The 21,923-nt window shown below is 39.0% G+C and overlaps 1 protein-coding gene and 1 pseudogene across 7 annotated transcripts in view; one reads left to right on the top strand and one right to left on the bottom strand.

Moving 5' to 3' along the window:
• Positions 1 to 21,923, bottom strand: part of Grik1 (glutamate ionotropic receptor kainate type subunit 1) — a 379,146-nt gene that overhangs the window by 12,333 nt on the left and 344,890 nt on the right. For 5 of the 7 annotated variants that reach the window (XM_028875952.2, XM_028875954.2, XM_028875953.2 and 2 more), the window contains 2 exons: positions 15,780 to 16,005; positions 4,318 to 4,568 (listed from right to left, as the gene is read on the bottom strand). In XM_028875952.2, coding sequence (XP_028731785.1) covers positions 4,318 to 4,568; positions 15,780 to 16,005 — 477 coding nt within the window. Of the gene's footprint in view, positions 1 to 2,093; positions 3,008 to 4,317; positions 4,569 to 15,779; positions 16,006 to 21,923 lie in introns of those variants that run through there. The other 2 variants (XM_028875958.2, XM_028875959.2) reach the window with 1 other exon arrangement.
• LOC114697670 lies at positions 8,481 to 10,063 on the top strand (annotated as a pseudogene).

Genomic DNA, 21,923 nt, shown 5'->3' with positions numbered 1-21,923 from the left:
CATCATTTTTATTCTATAAATAAGGAAATTGAAGCTTAGAGAATTTGAAACTTGACTCCAAATGATGAGTAATTGTCAAATGGTTTATAAACCACACACACTGTAAAGTGTCTTCCACATCATCATAGGGATTGACATCAGTGATATTGTGGTAATATCACATATAATTGATATTAATATTACCATAACTGTGTTCCCTAGAGAGTCATGTGGATAATACTGGTCTTGCTAGGTACTTTATAGAAAGAACACTATGACTTAAGCGCTTGAGAGATACTGAATAGGTTAGAAGTTCTCCATCCATGACAACATATTAAATATACTAAAATCCTTTCAGGTAAGAGAATGTAGAGTGTGGTTCCCTTGGGTTATTTAATCATGAAAACTTCATTGAGGAAGCACTTTTCAGTGGCACCTATTTCGAAAAATGCTTCAGAGCAACCTTGTATTCTAGAAATGATTTCCTGGTGGTAGATGTTAGAAAACTGAAGCTAGGAGATGCTTAGTAAGTCATCTACAGTGATTCCACACAAAGCTGTGCTTGAGTCTGAGTTTGGATAATTTATAAAATTCTCCTTTAATTTTAATGTCATAACTCAAGGTTCAGGATTCTAATATCTGTTATTTCTGATAATAAAGCTGAATTAAAATGGCTGAAAGGTTTAAATGTAATGTTGTATGGGCAAGCATTTTGAAAACCATAAAATACTGTGTAAATATCAGAATTAGATAGTATACAATCTAAAACAATACCAAAATACAGTTTATTTATCTATTTACTGAGACTGGGTCTCACGTAGTCTAGGCATTCCCTCGAACTCAGTATGTAGTAAAGGATGATCTTGAATTTCAAATCCTCCTGCCTCCATTTCTTGAGTGCTGGGATTAAAGATTTGTGCCACCACACATGGTTTTATGCCTAATTGGGACTGGGAAATACCACACAGGCTTCATGCATGCTAGACAAGCATTGTGTCAGTCAAGCTATATTCCAAACTCTCCTAAGGTTAACTTTTGAAAGAAATTACTTCTTTATTCATTTCTGAATCAAACTTTTAAAGGATGGTTTGTGCAGAAAAGTGAGTTTTGCTGGTTATTGCCAGTCTGACTTTTCCATATCATCAAGGACTCAGAAATTTTTGTAGCCACTTTAGTATATTTAAACAGTTCTTAGGAAATAAACTTAAGTGGTTTGTAGATTGTGTGTGCTGAATCAATGTCATGAAACTAAGAGTCATGGAGCCTTTATCCCACCTGATATTTGATTCTCTTGATTCTGAAAATATAAGTTCGATCAGTGACACACAGTAGACTTTTTCTACTTTAATAACAGTAAATAAATAGTAGATATTTTCATAAGAGCTCATTTATTTAAAGAACAAAGCTGAGAAACCATCATTGCAAGAGTCAATTTTTTTGCTCATGCTTTCTCAAGGAAGCATAAGGTTGGTTAGAAAGAATTGTGACTAAAATCCTGGAACCCATTTAAAGCTAAGCGAGGCCATGCAACATGACTGCCCAGATGCCAAACAACTCCTCTGGAACATATTCCTGGGGATCATTTGATATGACAAGAGATAATCTGTTGGTGGAGAACAAAGACCAACTGATTCCATATTGGAGGAGATGAAAGGGCTGTTCATTTCCCCTACTCTCTGCCAAGGGGGAAAGAACTCAGCGCAAACAGCAGACATTCCCTGTCACACCAAATTAAGCATGCCATTGGCTTCTCTGTCACCAAGCTGAGCGAATGCAGGGATTATTCCCAGCACTTTGAATGCAGGTAGAAAATAAATCTGCAGAGATCTGTAACTAATGCATATGGAAATTCTCTCTGGTATTTATTTTCTCCACCTTGTCCTTCTTGACAGCACACTTGGAATGTATTAATAATGGTGATGGGTCCAGGGAAATGAACGTGAATTTGGCAAGGCTCAGAAAAGATGGCTTCAAGAAGAGATACTCTATTTAGGGTGAGTGGGAAGGGAATGCAATAACGTGTGAGAAGATGTTCATCATTGCAAAGACTGAGTGTGGGTGAGCAGCAAACAGAAGATGCCATGAATTAGTTCATAGTTTACAACTCTGCTTGGCTCTTCAAGGAAATATATACATATATAGCTTGAAAGCAAATCAGGTCCTTAATGGCTCTGCACCTACAAATGACTGCTAACTGCTGTTTGAAAGCCTGATGTTGCTGAGTTTCTATTCAGAAATCATTTTTCTGCTGTGCCTCCCATCCCTGAGTGAGGCTCAGATTAGGTAATCCCCCTTTACATTCAAGTTCAGCCACTATTCTTTCAGAGATGGTTTCTGAATTTTCAAGGGCCAGGACATGAGGTTTTGGGTAAATAATGCATTTAAAAGCTTGAGACTAAATTAATTAAAAATAAAAAGTGTTATGGAGTTACTTGTATACTTATTGAGAAGACATGGCTAAAGGGTTATATGTTTAGAGAACACATGATACAGAGAGAGGGAAGGAGGGGAGAAAGTTTGAAAAGATGAAAAGAAGTGTACAGAATTAGTATTTTCCCATGCTTTGCCCTGTTGTGTCTCAATTTTTGTTTATGAAGAAATGGTCATTTATTTTTAATTCATAAAGAAAGCACAGAGACGACAGTTTTGGACAGAATAGTTTCCTGTGTATATATGCATCTAGGAGTCTATACTCTTCTAAAACCCCGCATCAACACATAGTGCACATTTGTCCCAGAGGCCTGAGTGGAGTGTCTGGAGTGGTGTATATACATTTTGTTAATATAAAGGGAAAGGTCATGACGGCTACTTCTACCTAGTAGACGCTATCACAAACAACACTCATTACAAACAATGCTACACCTTTTGAAAAACTCAATTATACGGTATGGACTGAGGACTGTGTCCGAATCCCTTTTTCCTCTCGTAATAATTTGCCACATTCTACGTCTGTAGATAAAGTAGTCCCGGAAGTGGAGTTGGTCGGATGGGTTTGTTTACACTGTAGTCCATAAAAGAAACAAAAAGCCTTGCATGCAAAAGAAATGGAAAAAATAAAGAAAGTGAATAAATAAAAAGCAAGAATGAATGTTTCATGAAAAATTAAATAAAATGAAGCCAGCAGTTATGAAGTAGCACATTAAAGCATAATATATACAAGCTTTTATTTTTCAAATTAGTAGCATAAAACAAGACACTTCAAGAGCAAATTGAAAGTTAAAGCAGATCAGTCTATTCTCAAGACAGTTTTCTAGAATGAGGTCCAGGAAAGGGGTGCTCCATAGTCTCACAATTGCTTTTTGATTCTGGGGAGGGTTTCCATAAAGAAAGTTATAATGAATCATGCCCAGGACTGGGCACCCAAAATAGTTCACACATGAAAAAGTGGTTCTAGTATCCGGTTACTAATCAAAACCAGCCATACAAATTCCAAGACTCTGTGCAAAATGAACATGTGAAACCCTATCCTGAAAATTATTAAGGGTTTCATAATATTGGTAGTAGAACATTAAACTGGCTGTTTTGCTAATAGCTCTTAGCTTTGAGATTCAAATGGTATCTTTAAATTAATCTAGCAGATGAATATACTATAATGCTCTGGGGCTCTCTACTTTATTTATTTTAGTAAGAAATTATCTTAAATCACAGTCATTTGTGAGTTTTTTTTTCTCCAAAGCATCTACATTCCAGGTGTGAATACCTTTACAAATAAAATAAGTTAAAAATGACTTGACTATTGAAATTGCCCATCATTCTAGATGCAATTTTGAAAAATAACATCTGAAATGTATTTTATTGTCATTTTGTGTTGTTTTTCATATTTATAGGAAAATTGTATGAATTATCATTTCACACATTATATCTTGATCTAAGTAAATGCCCAATTTAAAAATATTACTTTGTATTTTTATAGAAATTATTTTACAAGAAGAGTACATGTACTCAGAATGTATACTGAAGGGCTGGTAATATTTCTCACAAGTGTCTTCTGTAATTTTGGATTTATGCCCCTCTTGCTCTTTCTATAGTTTCCATCTTAAGAGCAAATAACTGTTGAAAAAATTAACGGAGTTTTGAATTTCTGCACTGTCATTCCAAATTGTGCTAATTAGATTTAGTGCACAAGACTTTTCCTTCTTCTCATTAATAAATGATAGCGCTGCAGTGCCAGCAGCACCTGGCAGGGATTCAGTGCTCTTTGCTCTAACTCAGAAATGGCTCTTCTGGGCACCTAATTCAGTAGGCTGTTACCAAAAGGGAAAGTATCCTTAAAATTCTCAAATTTAAGACAGCACGTTCAAAGGCAAAACTACCCTGTCTTAGGAAGAGATGACTCACCTGCTCAATATCATTGTTCTTCCGTGATTTGTATATAAATTCTCCAATGGCTACAAATACAGAAAGGACCAGTCCTGCAGCCAGGACAATGAAGATGCCCCCGATGTTCTCCACTCCCAGGGCGCTGGCTTCTTTGCTGTCTTCCTCGGGGCAGCCATTGCCCCGCCACCACTTCTCCTTCATCATGTGGAGCTTCCCTTCCTCTTGCAGTTGAAGAATGGCAATTGTGATTTTATCCCGGTAAGGAGAGCCTGAAAGTTGGGGGTGATTGGGATGGTGGTCATCAAAGGGATAAGGAGATACCAAGACATTACACTATCCTAGCGATAAATGCTCCAGAGTTGTGAAACCTTGATGCACAAATCTGTCAGCCAAAGCTGGGAATTTCTGATCTTATGTCTTGACGGCTCTAACCAGTTAGAGGAGGGAGAGGTGACATGTTGAGGTTCACTCTGGCCCCGAGGTGTTCCTGATTCTAAAGAAAGAAACGTTAAATAGGAATTCTACGACATTTCTGCTTCTGCTGAGTTCTTCACCAAATCTTTTCATAACTCAAGGGGGTTGTTGTTTCGATTCTACCTTTTCTGGCCTCTTGGTGCTCTCTTAATTGTGGCTGAGTTTGGCCATTCTTCCTTCTATTTCTCTGTCTTCATTAGAGCTCAGCTATAGCCACATTTCTGGCCAAGGGGAGCTAAAGTGATGGATGACATTTCTAGTCTTGTATCATAAATCTTCCCAGCATGCTCTGCTTGCTCTCTTTCCCCAAATACACTGCAGTAAGGAAATGCTTTCAAGTCATCAGTGATGGAGGAGCCACAGAGTAGAAGAAATTTGCTCTCTAGTGCCACTACACAGAGCAGATCCTTCTTTTTGACCAGACTGAGCTATGGCACTCAAGGAATGTTAACTGTGGAAGACATTAAAAAAATTCAGATGGTGTTTATAGTGGTTCATCCATACCAATTAGTATAAAATACACTCTGAATAATTCTGAGATGCTATAATATTCTATGTCAAGAATTTGGTAATATTTATGATCTTTTGGTAATTCCATGGAAACTTTAATTATGAAGGGTTGGAAAGTGCCAAAGTGTATACATTTGGACATAGTATCTTAATTCTTAACTCCCGTGTTAATCAGTGCAAAAGAAATAAAACAAAATTCCTTTATTCCTTTATTTCCTTGGATGGCAACATCTTGATAGTATTTTTTTCTCCTTGGTAGTAGGAAGCTCCCTTTGCTTACAAAATTTAAAGCAGTTGCTGGTGGAGATAACTTAAAAAGTCAGGTATCTTAAAGACAAGAGAAAATCCTAAAAATAATAAAGTCAAGGCCATTTGTTAAATAGATTTAAAGAAATTTAAAATCTGAAGTTATGATTAAGAACCAAGAATCCAAGTCAGTTTTCCTCATTTCTTACATCTCAGCACTATTTCTGTGAAAGTGCTCCTGGCTGCTCTCCCATCCCCACAGATGACTTATGTCTTATGTCACAGCTTAAGTTCAATAAGCTCAGGCTCAATATTTTGTCATTTGTCATTTATTTCCTCATAAGACTTAAAAAAATAATTGTCAACACTCAAAATCTACTTTGAAAGAGGACTGAAATGCTTTAGAGGGAGATTATAGCTTGTCAATTCAGAGTATGGATTTTGGGGTGAGAAAATGGATTTTGAAAACCAAATAAGAGATATCAGGTATTTGCTTAAACTTTCTCAGAACAATGGGTAGAGGCAAAATTAGCAGCATGAATATCCTCAGAGAGCACAAGCAAATGAGAGAACCTGGAGTACTTTGCTTTAAGGTACACGGAAGTGTTCTGATGAGCGTGAGAGCAATACTCCTGGCCATGGCTGCACAGTAGTCATAGTGATCTACGCAGTGGGTACACAATAAATGCTTGCTGCCACTCTCTTCCCGCCTTCAGGCTGCACAAGACCTAACACATTACAGACAGATGGAGATCCAATCTCTGCTTAATGTTGGTCTCTAAGGAAGGTAATTTCCAGTCTTCCAGTAACCTGTTTAAATCTTAACTGCTCTCATTCTCTTGAAGTTTTATTTTAAATCCCTCAGGAGGCACATTTCTAGAGCTTCTGTCCCAAGAGTCTCTAGGCAGCAGTTTTCAATTTTAGCTTGTGACTGAGCCAACTTTGCCAATCTTCTATTATGGGAGAGACTTCAGAGCCTCTGGGGACTCAGGGCAAGACTAGCCATGGCAGGGACCTTTTCACATCTCCATATCTTTTAGCTTCAATCTTTGTTACTGCTTAAGTGGCCTAGTTGACATCAGAACTAACTTCTTGCAAATCATTTGGGGAAAAAAAATGTATGTGTACACATGGATCTTCCTGAATAGCAACTGATCTTCCTTCAAGAATAAATTCATCATAAAAGAAACATCTCTCAAATGTTTCCAGCAGCTGTATTCCCCATGGATGAGTTCACTCTGAAGCCCACCATCTGTTCCAATTATTCCCTCATTGTTTTTGCTTTAAAAGCATGACAGGTTTATCACCACTATGAAAAATTTCTGGAGTATATTTCTTTTCATCTAGGAAGGGGAGATGGAGGCTCTTTAACACTAGCATTTGCTACAGGTGAAGTTGGCAAGAGGAGCCTGAATGAATCTATTTAGGTCTCTCTGTGTAATAGATATCATCATATGCAAATGGAGACAGACTCATCACAGAGTCAGCCACTCACAGGAGGGCAGACAGCAATCCATAAAGTGCTGGATTCACTCAGCAGAGTTGCAGGAAGGATCAGCTCCCACAATTCCTGCCTCACACCACCACTACACTGTCAGAAAGTTTAGATTGCAAGTATCCATTCTTTTTAAATTTTTTTTTCAGAGTTAAGGATCAAACCCAAGGCCTTGCACTTGCTGGGCAAGCACTCTACCACTGAGCTGAATCCTCAACCTCTAAATATTCTTTGAAAGGAATACCAATTAAATTCTCATGTTCACATGCAGCGGCTCTCAGAGTGATATGCATTCTCTTTTTCTGCCATTTCTACACACAGAAAATTTGGTTCAAAGAGGGGTGCTGAAGGGATAGGGTAGGGGTTGTAAGATAGAAGATGGGATGAGAAAGGTCCACGTAAGATAATCTAGTTTAAAGATGGCTGAATTATGACACTCCAGTTGCTACTCAAGAAGACACAGCACGTACAATCAATCCTGGGTCCCAGTTCTGCAAAGATTAAGGCAAAGGCATCCTTTACAGGTATTTTTTTCCTGACTTATGTTTCATTACTAAACCAGCTGTGGGGAAACATAAAGAGCATTTGCTCATCTTTTTTTTTTTCATGCATATTATCCAAAATGAGATGGCCAAGCTGTGCTAGGCTATCATTTTGAAGGCCCAAAGGTCCATTATGCTCATTTAGTCATTGTCTAACAATCTTCATAAGCCCCCTGAAAACATGTTGAATAAATAAATGGTGTAAGAGATTCCCACTTGGAGAACTACCAGGAGCACTGATATTTCCATCAGGAAATGTCATTGGAATTAGATGGGCACCCAGTTTTAGCTCTCTGCCTGCTCCTTTTCCCATGACACTAGCTAGCTTACTTCTTTAAGTCTGATCAAAAGCTTCACTGTTGGTCTTTTGCATCACTGGGATGCTCTCATTGGTTAAGCTCTGTGTCTTTGGGATACAATTTTTTTCCTCCTTGTTTCTGTGTCACAAGACTTTGAGATTCTTGAAAGTGTGTTCCTAATTGCTTATTTTAATTGCTTGTCTGTCATCTTGTCTATGGGTCCAGCTTTCATCTTGTGTCTGTGATCGTGATATTTATGCTACGTATGTTACTGTGTGCCACCTTTAGTACATGTAACATGACAAGTTCCTTCAAAAGAGTTTAATTCAAACTAGCCTAAAAATTAGTAAACACATATGTAAACTTAAAGTTTAGCTAAGTACATTAGATTTAAAAGAAGAAATTAGTCATTTTAAATTGACAAGAAATTTCAAACGTGTTTTCAAGACTAATATACACTGGCCTTTTATATTATGATGATGATGAAATAATGTTTACATTTTTTCATTTCAAATATTGCTTCCTGAATTTTCATTAAAATATTGTTACTGATCTGTTACTTCTAATATTTAAGAAAATTGACTTAAATATACTTTATATTCTATCAAAATAATTATTTATTTTCTGCTAAATTTTTCACTACTTAAGAGACTGACTCTTGAGGAAGATGGCACAGTCTCAGGGCACCAAGAGGAAAGTCTGTTATTACTATGATGGTGGTGTTGGAAACTACTATTATGGACAAGGCCACCCAATGAAGCCTCACCGAATCTGCATGACTCACAATTTGCTGCTCAACTATGGTCTCCACGGAAAAATGGAAATCTATCATCCTCACAAAGCTAATGCTGAGGAGATGACCAAGTACCACAGTGATGACTACATTAAGTTCTTGCGTTCCATAACATGCCTGAGTATAACAAGCAGATGCAGAGATTCAATGTTGGTGAGGGCTGTCCAGTGTTTGATGGCTTGTTTGAGTTCTGTCAGTTGTCTACTGGTGGCTCTGTGTCAAGTGCTGTGAAACTGAATAAGCAGCAGATGGACATCACTGTGAACTGGGCTGGCAGTCTGCATCATGAAAAGAAGTCTGAAGCATCTGGTTTCTGCTGTATCAATGATATCATCTTAGCCATCCTGGAACTGCTAAAGTATCACCAGACGGTGATGTATATTGACATTGATATTCACCATGGCGATGGTGTGGAAGAGGCCTTCTATACCATGGATCAGGTCATGACTGTGTCCTTTCATAAATATGGAAAGTACTTCCCCAGGAACTGGGGACCTATGGGATACTGGGGCTGGCAAAGGCAAGTACTATGCTGTTAACTACCCCCTCTGAGAATGGATTGATGATGAGTCCTATGAAGCCATTTTCAAGCCAGTCATGTAATGGAGATGTAATGGAGATGTTCCACAGCCTAGTGCAGTGGTCTTACAGTATGGCTCAGATTCCCTATCTGGAGATAGGTTAGGTTGCTTTAATCTGACCATCAAAGGCATGCCAAGTGTGTGGAGTTTGCTAAGAGTTTCAACTTGCCTATGCTAATGCTGGGAGGAGGTGGATATACCATCTGTAATGTTGGTCCGTGTTGGACTTATGAAACAGTCGTGGCCCTGGACACAGAGATCGCTAATGAGATACCGTACAATGACTACTTTGAATACTTTGGACCAAACTTCAGGCTTCACATCAGCCCTTCTAATATGACTAACCAGAACACTAATGAATATCTGGAAAAGATCAAGCAGCAGCTCTTTGAGACCTTGAGAATGCTGCCCCACGAGCCTGGTGTCCAAATGTAGGCAATACCTGGGGATGCCATCCCAGAGGAGAGTGGTGATGAGGACCAAAAAGACCCTGAAAAACGCATTTCCATCAGCTCCTCTGACAAACGAATTGTCTATGAGGAAGAATTTTCCAATTAAGATGTGGAGGGGGAAGGTGGTCACAAGAATTCTTCTAATTTTAAAAAAGCCAAAAGAGTCAAAACAAAGGATGAAAAAGAAAAAGATCCAGAAGAGAAAAAAGAAGTCACAGAAGGGGAGAAAACCAAGGAGGAGAAGCCATAAGCCAAAGGGGTCAAAGAAGAGGTCAAGTTAGCCTGAGCAAGATCTGCAACTGTGGCCTCTCCAAGTTCCTCACTTCTCCCCAGTCTCTCAGACTTTATATTTTTTCTATTCCTCTGTGCATTTATATAAAATATATTAAATATAATGTCCACAGGGACCAGGACCCAGGGCAGTGGTGCTGGGGGAATTCTTCCCAAAGACACCTTGTCCATCCTGCTCAGGTCTTCGTTTTGAACCACGTAGGGTCTGGGTGGAAAGAAAACAACCAGAAGGCAAAATCCTGAACTGCCAAGTGCCTGCTTTAGGGTCTCTGTTAAGATGCCCTTTTGAAGCTTTCTAAAGAGGTGACTGGCTCTTCTGGGGCCCCTTAGGTAATATCAGCCAATTTTAGATTGGTATATCTTCCCACTGGACTCAGGCAAGCAGAAAAACTCCCATTGCCCTGTCTTCCCCCAGCTCTGCAGGTGGAGATGTTAGCCCAGCTTTCTCTTTGAGATATTTTCATTTTGTGAGACTTTGTAATAAAACAGCACATTTCTATACCTCCAAAAAAAGAAAAAAAAAAAAAAAGAAACTGACTTGTAATAAAGTCAGAATTTAAGTGTTGTAACAGCTAAGCTTTGATTGAGTATTCTTTCTTCAAGCTTGGTGAAGGTCATCTTCTGTGTGTTTAACCTGGATGCCCAGTCTAATAAGGGCTGTCCTAGTTAGGTTTCCATTGCTGTGACAAACATCATGATTGAAAGCAACTTGGGGGAAATGGTTTATTTCATCACGCAGCTTATAGTCCATCCCTGATGGTAATTGGGGCAGGAACTCAAGATAGGCACCTAGAAGCAGGAAATGAAGTGGAGCCTCAAAGAAGAACTGGGCTTACTGGCCTGTTCCCCATGGCTTGCTCAGCCTGCTTTCTTGTGCCACTCACAATTGCTTAGGTCCTCCCACACCAATCATGACTCGAGAAAATGCTGTACAGACTTTAACCCACAGGACAGGCTGTTGAAGGCATTTTCTTAGTTGAAGTTCCATTTCCCAAGACAGCTCTAGCTTTGTGTCACAGTGACAAAAATACTAATCTCTGCAAGGATGATAGAATGGCCAATATTTTGTTGCAACACGCCTAAGAGGGCCCTAAACTTGGGCAAGTCACCTGTTCTCTTGATCAGAGAGGCCATGGGCACCTCACAGGTTGAAGTCTAGCTGCTGTGTATAGCTTGAGAAAAGTCATAGCAGGAAAGTCTCCAGTGCTTCCTAGGGATGTAGCATGGCCAGCAAGACCTTGACCCATCCCAGTATGTAAGACTACTAGCAGAGAAAGACTAGATAGAGGAGCCGACACACTCTTCCTCTATCCCTAAGAGCACCTCATAAGGAAGCTTAACTGACCACAGGGGTTAGATTTGTTAAACAAATAGAAGTTAATTTGTTACCACCAACGTGGACTAAACACCTGGTGGGAAAGTAAAACCAAAGAGGAAAATAATCATAAGCCAATTTTAGTAGTACCACAAGGACGCTCATCCTGAGAGTTTCTTCTGGAGACATGGTCTTTCTGCAAGCCACAAAGGTATTTTACAAAGGTCAAAAGTCGTACAGGTAACCAGCTTTAACCAGTTAAAGAGGACACCCAGAACATTACTAGGCAACTGTATTCCAATTGATCACCTCTAAACTATCTTCTATCCTGATTTTCTCTTGGCTTATGGGGATGTCTACAACCCCCAGTTCTTTTTCTCATAATACAACAGGATTTTGACATTCTGCTACCTTCTCAAAGGCATAAAACTTGTGTGTGTGACAGGCCTATTGCTCAATTTTTGGTTTTGTTTTGTTTAGGGTTTAGCTTAATTCTCAGCTCGATACTACCTTGAATCACCTAGGAAGACATGCACAATGATGTATTGCCTACATTGGGTTGGCTTGTGGGCATGTCTGTAAGGAGGGTGGTCTTAATTACGTTGGTAATATGGGAACACCTAGACCACTGTGGGCAGCACCATCCCTAAGCAGGGGGCCTTTAGCTGTTTTAACAGTGGAGAAACCCAGCTGAACACAAGCAAGAAAGTAAAAATGTCTGCATTCATTTCTCTCTGTTCTTGAACGTGGATGTGACCAGGTGCTGTGATTGCCCTACTAGAGTGGATTGTAACATGGAATTGTATGATGGGGAATGTCTTTCTGTACGCTGTGAATTTGTGTTGCTCCAAATGGTTGATAAATAAAAATGTTTGGTCTGTGGTAAGGCAGCTTAGAGGCAGGCAGGAAATTCAAAGAGAAAGAGACAGGAAGAAGGTGGAGGGAGACGCCAGCAAGCCGCCCAAGGAGCAAATGGGACATAGGTAAGACCATGGAACATGTGGCGATACATAGATTAATAGTTATGGACTAATTTATTAAGAGCTAGCTAGCAAAAGGCTTGAGCCATGGCCATGCAGTTATAATTACTATAAGCCTGTGTGTGTTTATATGGGGGATGCAAGAGGGAGACATTTATCCTGACCGCCAGTAGGCCAGGACACAGGAAATCTTCTGACTACAATTGTAAGTGGAATAAACATTCCTCTCCCCTAAGTTGCTATTTGTCAGTGTGTGGTGGTATTGTGTTCCCCAAAATATCGTGTACCTTAATAAACTTATCTGGGGTCAGAGAAAAAAAAAGCCACTAGTTAGGCAGTGATAGCACACGCCTTTAATCCTAGCATTCCAGAGACAGAAATCCCTCTGGATCTCTGTGAGTTCAAGCCACATTGGAAACAGCCAAGCATGGTGACACACGCCTTTAATCTCAGAAAGCCAGCCTTTAATCCCAGAGAGTGGTGGTAGAAAGCAGAAAGATAATATAAAGCGTGAGGACCAGAAACTAGTGGCATTTGGCTGGTTAAACATGTGGCTGGTTAAGCTTCAGGCTTTCCAGCAGCAGTTCAGCTGAGAGCCATCGGGATGAGAACAGAGAAGCTTCCAGTCTGAGGAAACAGGACCAGCTGAGGAACTGGCAAGGTGAGATAGCTGTGGCTTGTTCTGTCTCTCTGATCTACCAGCATTGACACCAATAACTGGCCTCGGGTTTGATTTTATTAATAAGAACTTTGAAGATTCATGCTACATCAGTGATGTTTTATTATCACAGCAACAGAAATGAGACCAAGACACTGCTTGAAGACTATTCACAAACCTCACTAGTCAGATAGCTAAATTAGCCCCCAATTTAAATAATATTGAAATAGTTATTTTTACTTGCAACAGTTGTGCCTTAAAACTGCAGAGCCCTATATTTCAGATTGTTTAAGATAGAACCTGTATCATATGTGCTAAAGGTAGAGGCTGTTTTCATGTAACAAATGCAGACAAGTACAACAAAGTCTAAGTTTTATCCAACATGATAGTGATGTTCAGGAGAAAGGATCCCAAGGAGGGCTAGACTGTGGCAGGTCAGGGTTATCTCAGCTGTGTCTCTTTCTGGGACCACCTGGAGCCATATGCTTTTTCCATATAGTCCCTGAATTTTAACCCGCTTGTCAAGTTTATGTCTTCTGCTGCTGATGCTTCTACAAGATTTTAAGACCCTGCCAGCCAAAGATCTTCCAATAAGCTTTTTGTACCAGGCAACAAGGACCTTCTGTCCAAACCACTCCTAAGTAGGTTTTGTTTGTGTTTTTGTGGCATCTCGTGAAACTTCAGCCAGAATAACATTTGATAAGCCAGACCACCTCTTCCCCCTCAGCTCAAAACAGCTACAAGAAGAGGCATCTAATGAACCTACCAAGGTTGGAATGGTGCTCTTTCTGTGAAGAATGTGGAGTGAAGGCCATTAGCCATAGTGAATCAAAATGCAGAGAAGAAATGACTCAAATGACCATGGTGTGTGCCCAATCCTAACTGATACATCTATAACACAACTCCTGCACACAAGTCTCAGGGAACATGTGGAAGAGGGGGAGCAAGGATTGTATGAACCAGAGGACCAAACTTTCTGTTGTAAGTTTGTGCCATCTATCTATGATAAGAAAGCTATACTTAGGAAATTTCAAGATGGCTGCCTGAACAAGCTCTGAACAATTCCATCACCGGTGTGACACTCCAATGGACATGAGGAAATCTCATGGATTTCACCCTAGATTAAGAGGTGAAAGCAATTAACAGCTGGAGATTAGGTACACAGTGGCTCACACTAACTTCCCAGAACTGCACACTGGGCAATCATCCTTTGAATAGAGCAAATTAAGGGCAGATAACCATACAGGAGAAGCTCGGCTCAACTGTAAAAGTGTATGCCCTAAATGGAGACCCCCAGTAGTCCATTGCCCTATGCTCCTATACTGGTTACCATTCAGCCTGGTGTTCTCTTGAAGCACACTCAGGTGACCTATTCTGAGTATACTCAAGTATATCCAGTAAACTATTCTTACAAAAGAGCCACCAGAGGGCCAAGAAGGGGCAGTCACAGACTCCCTAGTGTAATTGTTCTGAACATTTAGAGGGCAACAGTGATAATAAAGTTAGTTCCTCATGGGAAATATTGATATTTCTAACAAGTAAGTAGTGGGGAGCCAATCTTTGTGCAAATGAAGCTCTTTATTTGGTTAATTAACATTAATGTGGTAAATGTTGTTGAATATGGGTTGGACACAGTTTTTAAAATAAAATTAATTAGCTGTCAAACTATTAACATTAGGAAATTTATTTCATCTGAATGATGACTTTGTTTTTTGTTGGGAAAATGAAATACCTGACCTTACTTCTTCTTAAAGTCCTAGAGATCTACAGATGACTGATGGGAAAGGCCTCCTTTAGACAAGTCATGGTCTCTAACAGTCTGGCGTTGAGAGCATTCCCCAGCAAAGTAAACCATCTTGACTCATGATCTCTGCTTGGCTTCTGTAAACATTGAAGTTTATGATCCCTGCCTGACATTGACGGTCACACTGCATAATCCCTGTCACACGTGGCAACAAAATACAAATACGGACAATAAGTCAAGTTTATCTCTGGCTCTTATTTATCTAGCTCAACTGCCACTACACTTTCTTTCTATTGCATTAGCCCACAGGTCTAGAAGGCCTTATTTCTCTCCTTTGGAATACCAAACCTCACTGGAGAGGAACAGGGCACCTTTATGGCAGAATCCCTTAAATACAGTTTTTCTATAGAGTGAGTCAACAGTACAAGGGTTTCTTTATAGAAAGGATGAGTAATTGTCCCCTGAACATAGGTACCCTTTCTGTTTATTCCTGTTACTGTCATAGAAGAGGAGAGTATATGGTGTGTGGTCTTTGTAGGCAATAGGGTCCTGAGGAAGCACAGTGCTATTGAACTGAACCAAGAGAAATGTCTGGAGGTTTTAAGGAGATATTTTTTGACTCTAGTTTATTATCTGAGAAAAGTTTAAAATTTAATTTCTGCCCTTGCTTCTGACAGATATGGCATTGTCTTATCATTTATTGAGGTGGAACCACAACCTTCTATAACTGGAATTAATTTTCATCTATATGGAGAATTCATTTCCTTATATTCTGGCATAACTTAAGGCATAAAAACTAGGTAATACAGCTATTCAAGAAAATAATGTATAAAGATTAATTAGAAAAAATATGTTCTTTAAAATATTGGTGGTAAAAGTAAAATCACACAAGTCTTAAACAGTTACTGTGGAAAGACAAAAAATAGTAGTTGAAAATTTATTAGATTAAGTGTCGGAGATTACTCAATTTAAACTATGTCTTATTTTTTACAGACATTTCCTCGTTAGTCTGCTGCAGACACGACATACTTCTCAACATGTTGAATACTTGTAATCAACATCGCTCAACTTGGCCTTGGCTAATGCCTTGCCCCTCTTACCTATAGGTGTTCCCACTCCATAACCTTTGGAGTCTATGAGGCCCCCAATTTGAGTGAGGTTGCAGTTTCTCTGTGTCACATACTCAATGCTGGTGGACTCCATCAGCAGGGCGTAGTCGGTGGTGAGCACCCTTTGGATCCCCTCATCGTTGTTTTTAACCAGTGCACTCTGTTGTCTACTGCTCATAAAAGCCCACATTTTCTCATAGGTGGATATCTTTGATTTCTGTAGAGAGAGAGAAAAAAAAGCACACCCACCAGCAGAAGAGTGCTGAAAAAAAATATGACCTGAAGCCATTCACCATCCTCATGAGTCAAATAATAAAGGGGAGACTTTTTCTGTAGGCGAGGAACCGGAGTGACGATATTGGGACTTCAGTCTTACAGGTAGCTGAGAAGAGCATAATTCACTAAGGAAGAGGACTTGGAGACACTTAGATCACTATGGAAGAAAAGGAGACCTTGTCAGATGGAAGTCATGGCTCAAGGTCCTCTTCTTGATTTTGGTTAGGGAAGAAAAAAACATGAATATCAACAATAGTGCTTGTCTAATGAACTACTGATATTTGACAACAGTACTACACAGTCCACGCGGGCAAAGCAGAGGCTCTCTCCTTCCAGAACTCTGCTCATTTACTCTACTTCCCTTCAACCACTGGACTTCAGTGGTTGCTTTGTTATTTCCAGATATGGGAGCTCCGGTGCCTGGCCAGCGCTACTTTGCTAGGGATAGCCTGGGATATGTCTGTCACTTGCATTCCCCCCTTTGCTTGTGAAAGGAGTACATCTGTGACTAAATTTTCTACAAAATAAGGGGTGTTAATGTTCTTTTTTAGTTAATATTCAAATCAGAAGGAACTCCCTACTTTTTATGTATATAATTTCTTATTTCAATCATATTTTAGATAACAAGGTCTGCATATTTCATTTTAAAGTATTCTATGATTTTCATATCTTTTATTCAGCTTTTTGGTAGAATCAATAATAGACTATATATATGATACATTATATATGCATCTATACATAGACACCATTACCTCATTATCTTCTTTTCTTTGTTAAAACATACTGCCTGCATTTCCATATTGCTTAGACATGAATTTCCATTCTTTTGAATAGTGATCTATGATTAGGCATTTTACATTTTTACTCTGTAATTTCCATAATGTTTCAAGTTTTTTCCCCTGAATTTGACTTCATTTGCATCAGTACACCCTTCCATTTATTTCAAAGATCAATGTCATCATGGGCATTACTGATGTTTTCAAGCTAAAGTTGGTTCTGACACACGTAGACTCGTTGGCAAGAGCAGAGCCTATCATCCTAGGAGTGCAGAAAAGCCTAAGACAGGGCTAGGGGCTGGAGACACTGTATGAAGCAGCTCTGGAGTCAGCTCTAGTAGCTTGTGCATGCTCAAATGTTCTGGGAATTCACTCGGCTCCTAAGCCTGTTTAAGACTTGGGTTAACAAAATAGGCCTCATGAGTTGGGGAAAGGGGAGACAGATGGCTTTAGATTGGATTGTTAGGCATCAGAAGAGGCCCCAAGAGAAAGATCTTATGAGACAGATAACAATTCAATACACATACCTTGTACATGGTGATGTTTTATAGGACCCATTCTGTCATGATAAAGCCCCTAAGACTTGTTCCTCACTCCCAGGAGATCTGAAAATTGGAGCTCATGTCTCCACAACCAAGGTGTGTGCCGGGTGCCGGGGCTGATGCTTCATTTGTTGTGTGGTTTCAGCCTTAAAGAGTCTGATACTTCTCAATTTTAAGTGAAGAGCTACTTATGTAGAAGCAGGGAGGTCACTCTGTCTTTTTTTTTTTTTTTTTTTTTTTTTTTTTTGCAGCAAATGTACGGCTGGGAAAATTATTCCTTCATCAGGAAACTACCTTAAGGGGGAAGTCATTTTCTTTGAAGTATGACAATTTAAAGTTATCTGAGACTTTAGAGATAGATGCACTCAAACTATCACTTTTATAGATGAGGAACTTGCGGTACAGACTGCTTGGAGACTTCAGACAGTGACAGTGAAAGTTAATATCAGAACTAATCCTAGGACCCAGGAACCCCAGCCTCTCATTCAGTATCCTTCCCCTGATCCATGCTGACTTGGGTAGGGTCGATGTCTACGTTGCCAAAATTGCTTTGACAATGACTTTAATCTTAATTGATCTGCATAAGAAAACAAAGCATTCATTAAAGGACTGGCATCCTCCATAGGCCTTTTGGCTAGTTAGTTTTATGGTGGTACAGCATAGATATCAGTCAGCATCCATGTGAAAATTTCAGAGAGCATTTTTTTTTCATTATTTTAAATTTTATTAAACTAAAATGCCTTAGTTAGAAAATTGGAATTTATCTCTGTAGAAGTAGGAAACAAAAAATAAATTGCCATTTTATCCATAGTAAATGGGCAGTATGAGGAGGCCTTCAAGACACACAGTCACTTGGAGATGGTAGATTTTCCGTCATTGGATATCTACCAAGAGAAATTTGCTGGGAAGTTTCGCTTAAGGATTCTCCAAGTCTGAAGCTCTGCTCCCTAGATCAGGTCCTTTGTATAACAGGTCCTGGGAGAAGTGCCACATGGTAGTTACAGTTGGTAGGTAATTGAGCCACTACTAAACCGAGGGCTCTTTCCTGCTTAGCTCCGAGTTCTATCCACCATAGTGCTATACTCAGAAAGGTTTATTTTTTGTCAGACCCTAAAATAGTAATTTCAGAGTAAATTTGGTGTATGCTTTTTAAACGGACAATTTTATTAGTTTTCAATCTGAAAATCTTAATACTTCTTAAAACTATGAATATGCTTTGCTAAAAAAATTATTGTAAATGTTAAAAGACCAAATGAAGTGTTTGAATGAGAAGCCTGGGTATTCTTACTCTTCCAAGTCTGCTCCAGTCTGAGTTAGCCTCCCAAATCACTTTGGATAATACACAGAATATTAAAGTACCAGGGACAGTGATTACCTCTCATTTCACTGAATATGCCAAAAGTCAATTAGAACTCCCATATCCTGAGAGGACACAGGCTTAGATACATTCCTTGGGATGGTCTAGCCTGATTATATATCTGTTTTTATGCTGATAAACACAGGTGACAGATAATAAGCATTTCTTGTCAGGTATCGGTTAGAAGGCAGAGTCACTTCAACAATGTTGATGATTACTTATTTCTTCCTTTGCTCCATATAATGCAATAGCATTCACTAGGTGGTGACTTACAATGTGTATGTAGGCAGTTAAAAACTGTTGAGCATATTGATAACAATGAGCACAGACAATGTTTACTGTATAACATGCCCTTCTCTGAGCATGTTGCATGCACTTGTTCGTTAGGCTTTCTGCTCTACAGGTATAGAAATACAATACACACTGAAAAGTAATAAAGCTAGGGTCTCATTTCAGTACTCCTGTTCCAGAGTCTAGGTTCCTAATCAAAGGAGTGAATTATTTTATTTGAATACAAAAATCCATCAAACTCATAGCCAGGTGAGTATTTCAGCAGACCTAACTCACATTCTAAAGAAACCATGTAAATGTTTGTAAGCAGCATTCTGGTGCAGGAGGGATGTTGCGGCTCTTGCACTTAGCATGGCGTAGATGGAGAGTATTTAATGACTTCCAACAGATTCTATAAATTTAGATAAAAATTCAGTTTCTCAAGATGTGCAGCAGTTGGAATCTGGAAAATAGCGTGGATATTTTGTTTTCTCTATAGTTCTGTTTTCGACTGTTGGGTTTTTCTGGCAGGATGTGAGATGGGGAGAGCTCTGCAGTCTAGTATGCTTTTAAGATCGATAGAAACCTCCGTTTTATAGAAATATCTTTCTGATGTTTCATTTCTACTGAGATAAGTATTGCTTATCACAGTATTTCTCCAACCAAGCTATAGGGCACCTATGGGGAAAATATATGATCTCATTATTCATTAGAATCAATATCTGTGAGATCTTGCTTTGCGACAGAGTATTTGAAGGTCTTATGTTCACACATGTTTACACATGCTTCCTTTTGCTTATTTTCATAATTCTACACACATATACATTAGGAGTAAGTTATTGAAATTTTCTCTTTGGCATTGTGTCAAAAGTGACCTTATAAATGTTCTATGTGTCATGCAGAACAAATCAATAATCAAAATAATTCTGTGTTGTCTTTCCAGCAGACTATTGAGAAACACCAATCTTAAAAAATACCCTTAAATATCAACAAAAGATATTAAGAATTCAGAATCGATGCTTGTGAAGCCGACATACAGCGGAGAATACCTGTCTGAAAGACAACTATTTCACTTAATTTAATGAAATTTCATTAAATGATAATGTTTCACACCATGTTGAAACATGATTTAATTGAATAGTAGTCATTTGAAGGAAGACTGTTAGAAGACATCATCTCTGATGCGGTGGGGACTCTGCCTTTCCAAGTATGATCATCGTGTTAGATCATAGCCTTACCATGAATCAATAAAAAGTTATGGCATTTGAAGATTCTCTGAAGCTTTACAATTTCATTGGTTCCCTTCAGGGAATTCTCCCAGTGAGACTTAAACATCTTTGCTCAAATATGTCTCACGTTTATCTCCTGTCTACAGTTAAAGATTGGTATATTAGAAGCAATATGCCAGATTTTTTAAAAGGTTAGGTTAAATTGAACTCATAGACATTTCTTTCCAAGTGAATTCATTTTTATCTTTTGACACTGATAGTAAAGGAACTTGCATTTTCAAACAAGAAGATCTTATAGGAAGAATGTCTTTCTGTGTGGAAAAGGGTGAGGGATTTCTCTCATTTTCTGTTTCCCGGTGGTTTTGCCTGAACTCTGTCTCCCTGCAATAGCATCAGTTCCACAGGTGCTGGGCTCAGTGATTTCCTTGAAATAGTCTTTGCTTTGCTGATGGCACTAACTGCTTGCTGCAAAGAGATTATAATGGCTACAGCTCCTAATTCCCACAGCTGGTCCAAAGTCCCCAGACCATGAAAGCCAGAAATGGCAAGTCTGTGATGATTTTTTTAAACCCATTTTATCCAAGTCATTTTAGACAGAATCTAGATCTAATCTTTGTAATCCCCTGGCTTGAGTCTGGGAAGACAGTGATTTGTTACAAGGCAAGACTCTACTGAGAAGTACTTCTTACATGACCATTTTGTAGGCAATTTGGCCCATGGGAGTTCTTCTGTTCACTCCATTTCCTGTCTGTCAATGTAAACTGTAGGTATTTAGCAGGTTGTATGTGACATGTATATCTGTTGTAATTCACATCTCCAGGCTTTGCAGAAGGCTTAAACTACCCACCCCCATCTTCTACCATGTGAGCCTTGGTGCTGACATTTTGGAGACACTGGAAAATTATTGAGCTGAGTTAAACTGAATTACCTTCTGAATTCTAACGATAGCCCCTGCTGCTCACCAACCATGTGAGATATAGTTCTGCAAATGCAAGGCATGTGCTCACCTGGTACCTATATGCTTCATTGTTGCTGCAGAATTATGCACAGCTTTTCCAATGGTTTCTTTTTTTTTTTTTTTTTTTTTTTTTTTTTTTTTTTTTTTTTTTTTTTTTTTTTTTTTTTTTTTTTTTTTTTTTTTTTTTTTTTTTTTTTTTTTTTTTTTTTTTTTTTTTTTTGAGAATCTTATTTCCATGTGAGCTTTGCTACTGGAACACTGATTTTGCTGGTTAAGTTACCCTGAACTGTTTTGGTTTCTGTCCTGGCTCAAGGATGGCAAGGCCATTGGGTGTCTCTCAGATTTTTGGGTCTTGGCTCTGGATTAGGATTTAAGGGAAGGCACATATTCTAGAAATTATTGAGCAAAAGGCCGAACCAAGACCAGAGCAGAATAAATTTAAGTCTACAGAGAGTGAAACAGAGAATGGCTTTTAGAGCTAAAAATTGATGATAATGGCCGTAGCTACTAAATTGCTTACTGTTTGCTAAGGGATTGTGTAAGCGTATTAGCTTCATTAAATCATATAACCCTGAAAATAATCTCATGATTTAGAGGCTAGCTTTAGTTTGCAGGCAGAGAAGTTAAGGTATGAAGAGTTGAAGTAAATAACTTGTCAAGATCTACACAGCAAACTAGCCAGAGTCAAGATCTGAGTCCAGGCTGTATGGCTCCAGATGCTGGAGGT

Source organism: Peromyscus leucopus, chromosome 12 (genome assembly GCF_004664715.2).
Source record: "Peromyscus leucopus breed LL Stock chromosome 12, UCI_PerLeu_2.1, whole genome shotgun sequence".
Classification (NCBI taxonomy): domain Eukaryota; kingdom Metazoa; phylum Chordata; class Mammalia; order Rodentia; family Cricetidae; genus Peromyscus; species Peromyscus leucopus.
This window is presented reverse-complemented; position numbering and strand designations above follow the sequence as displayed.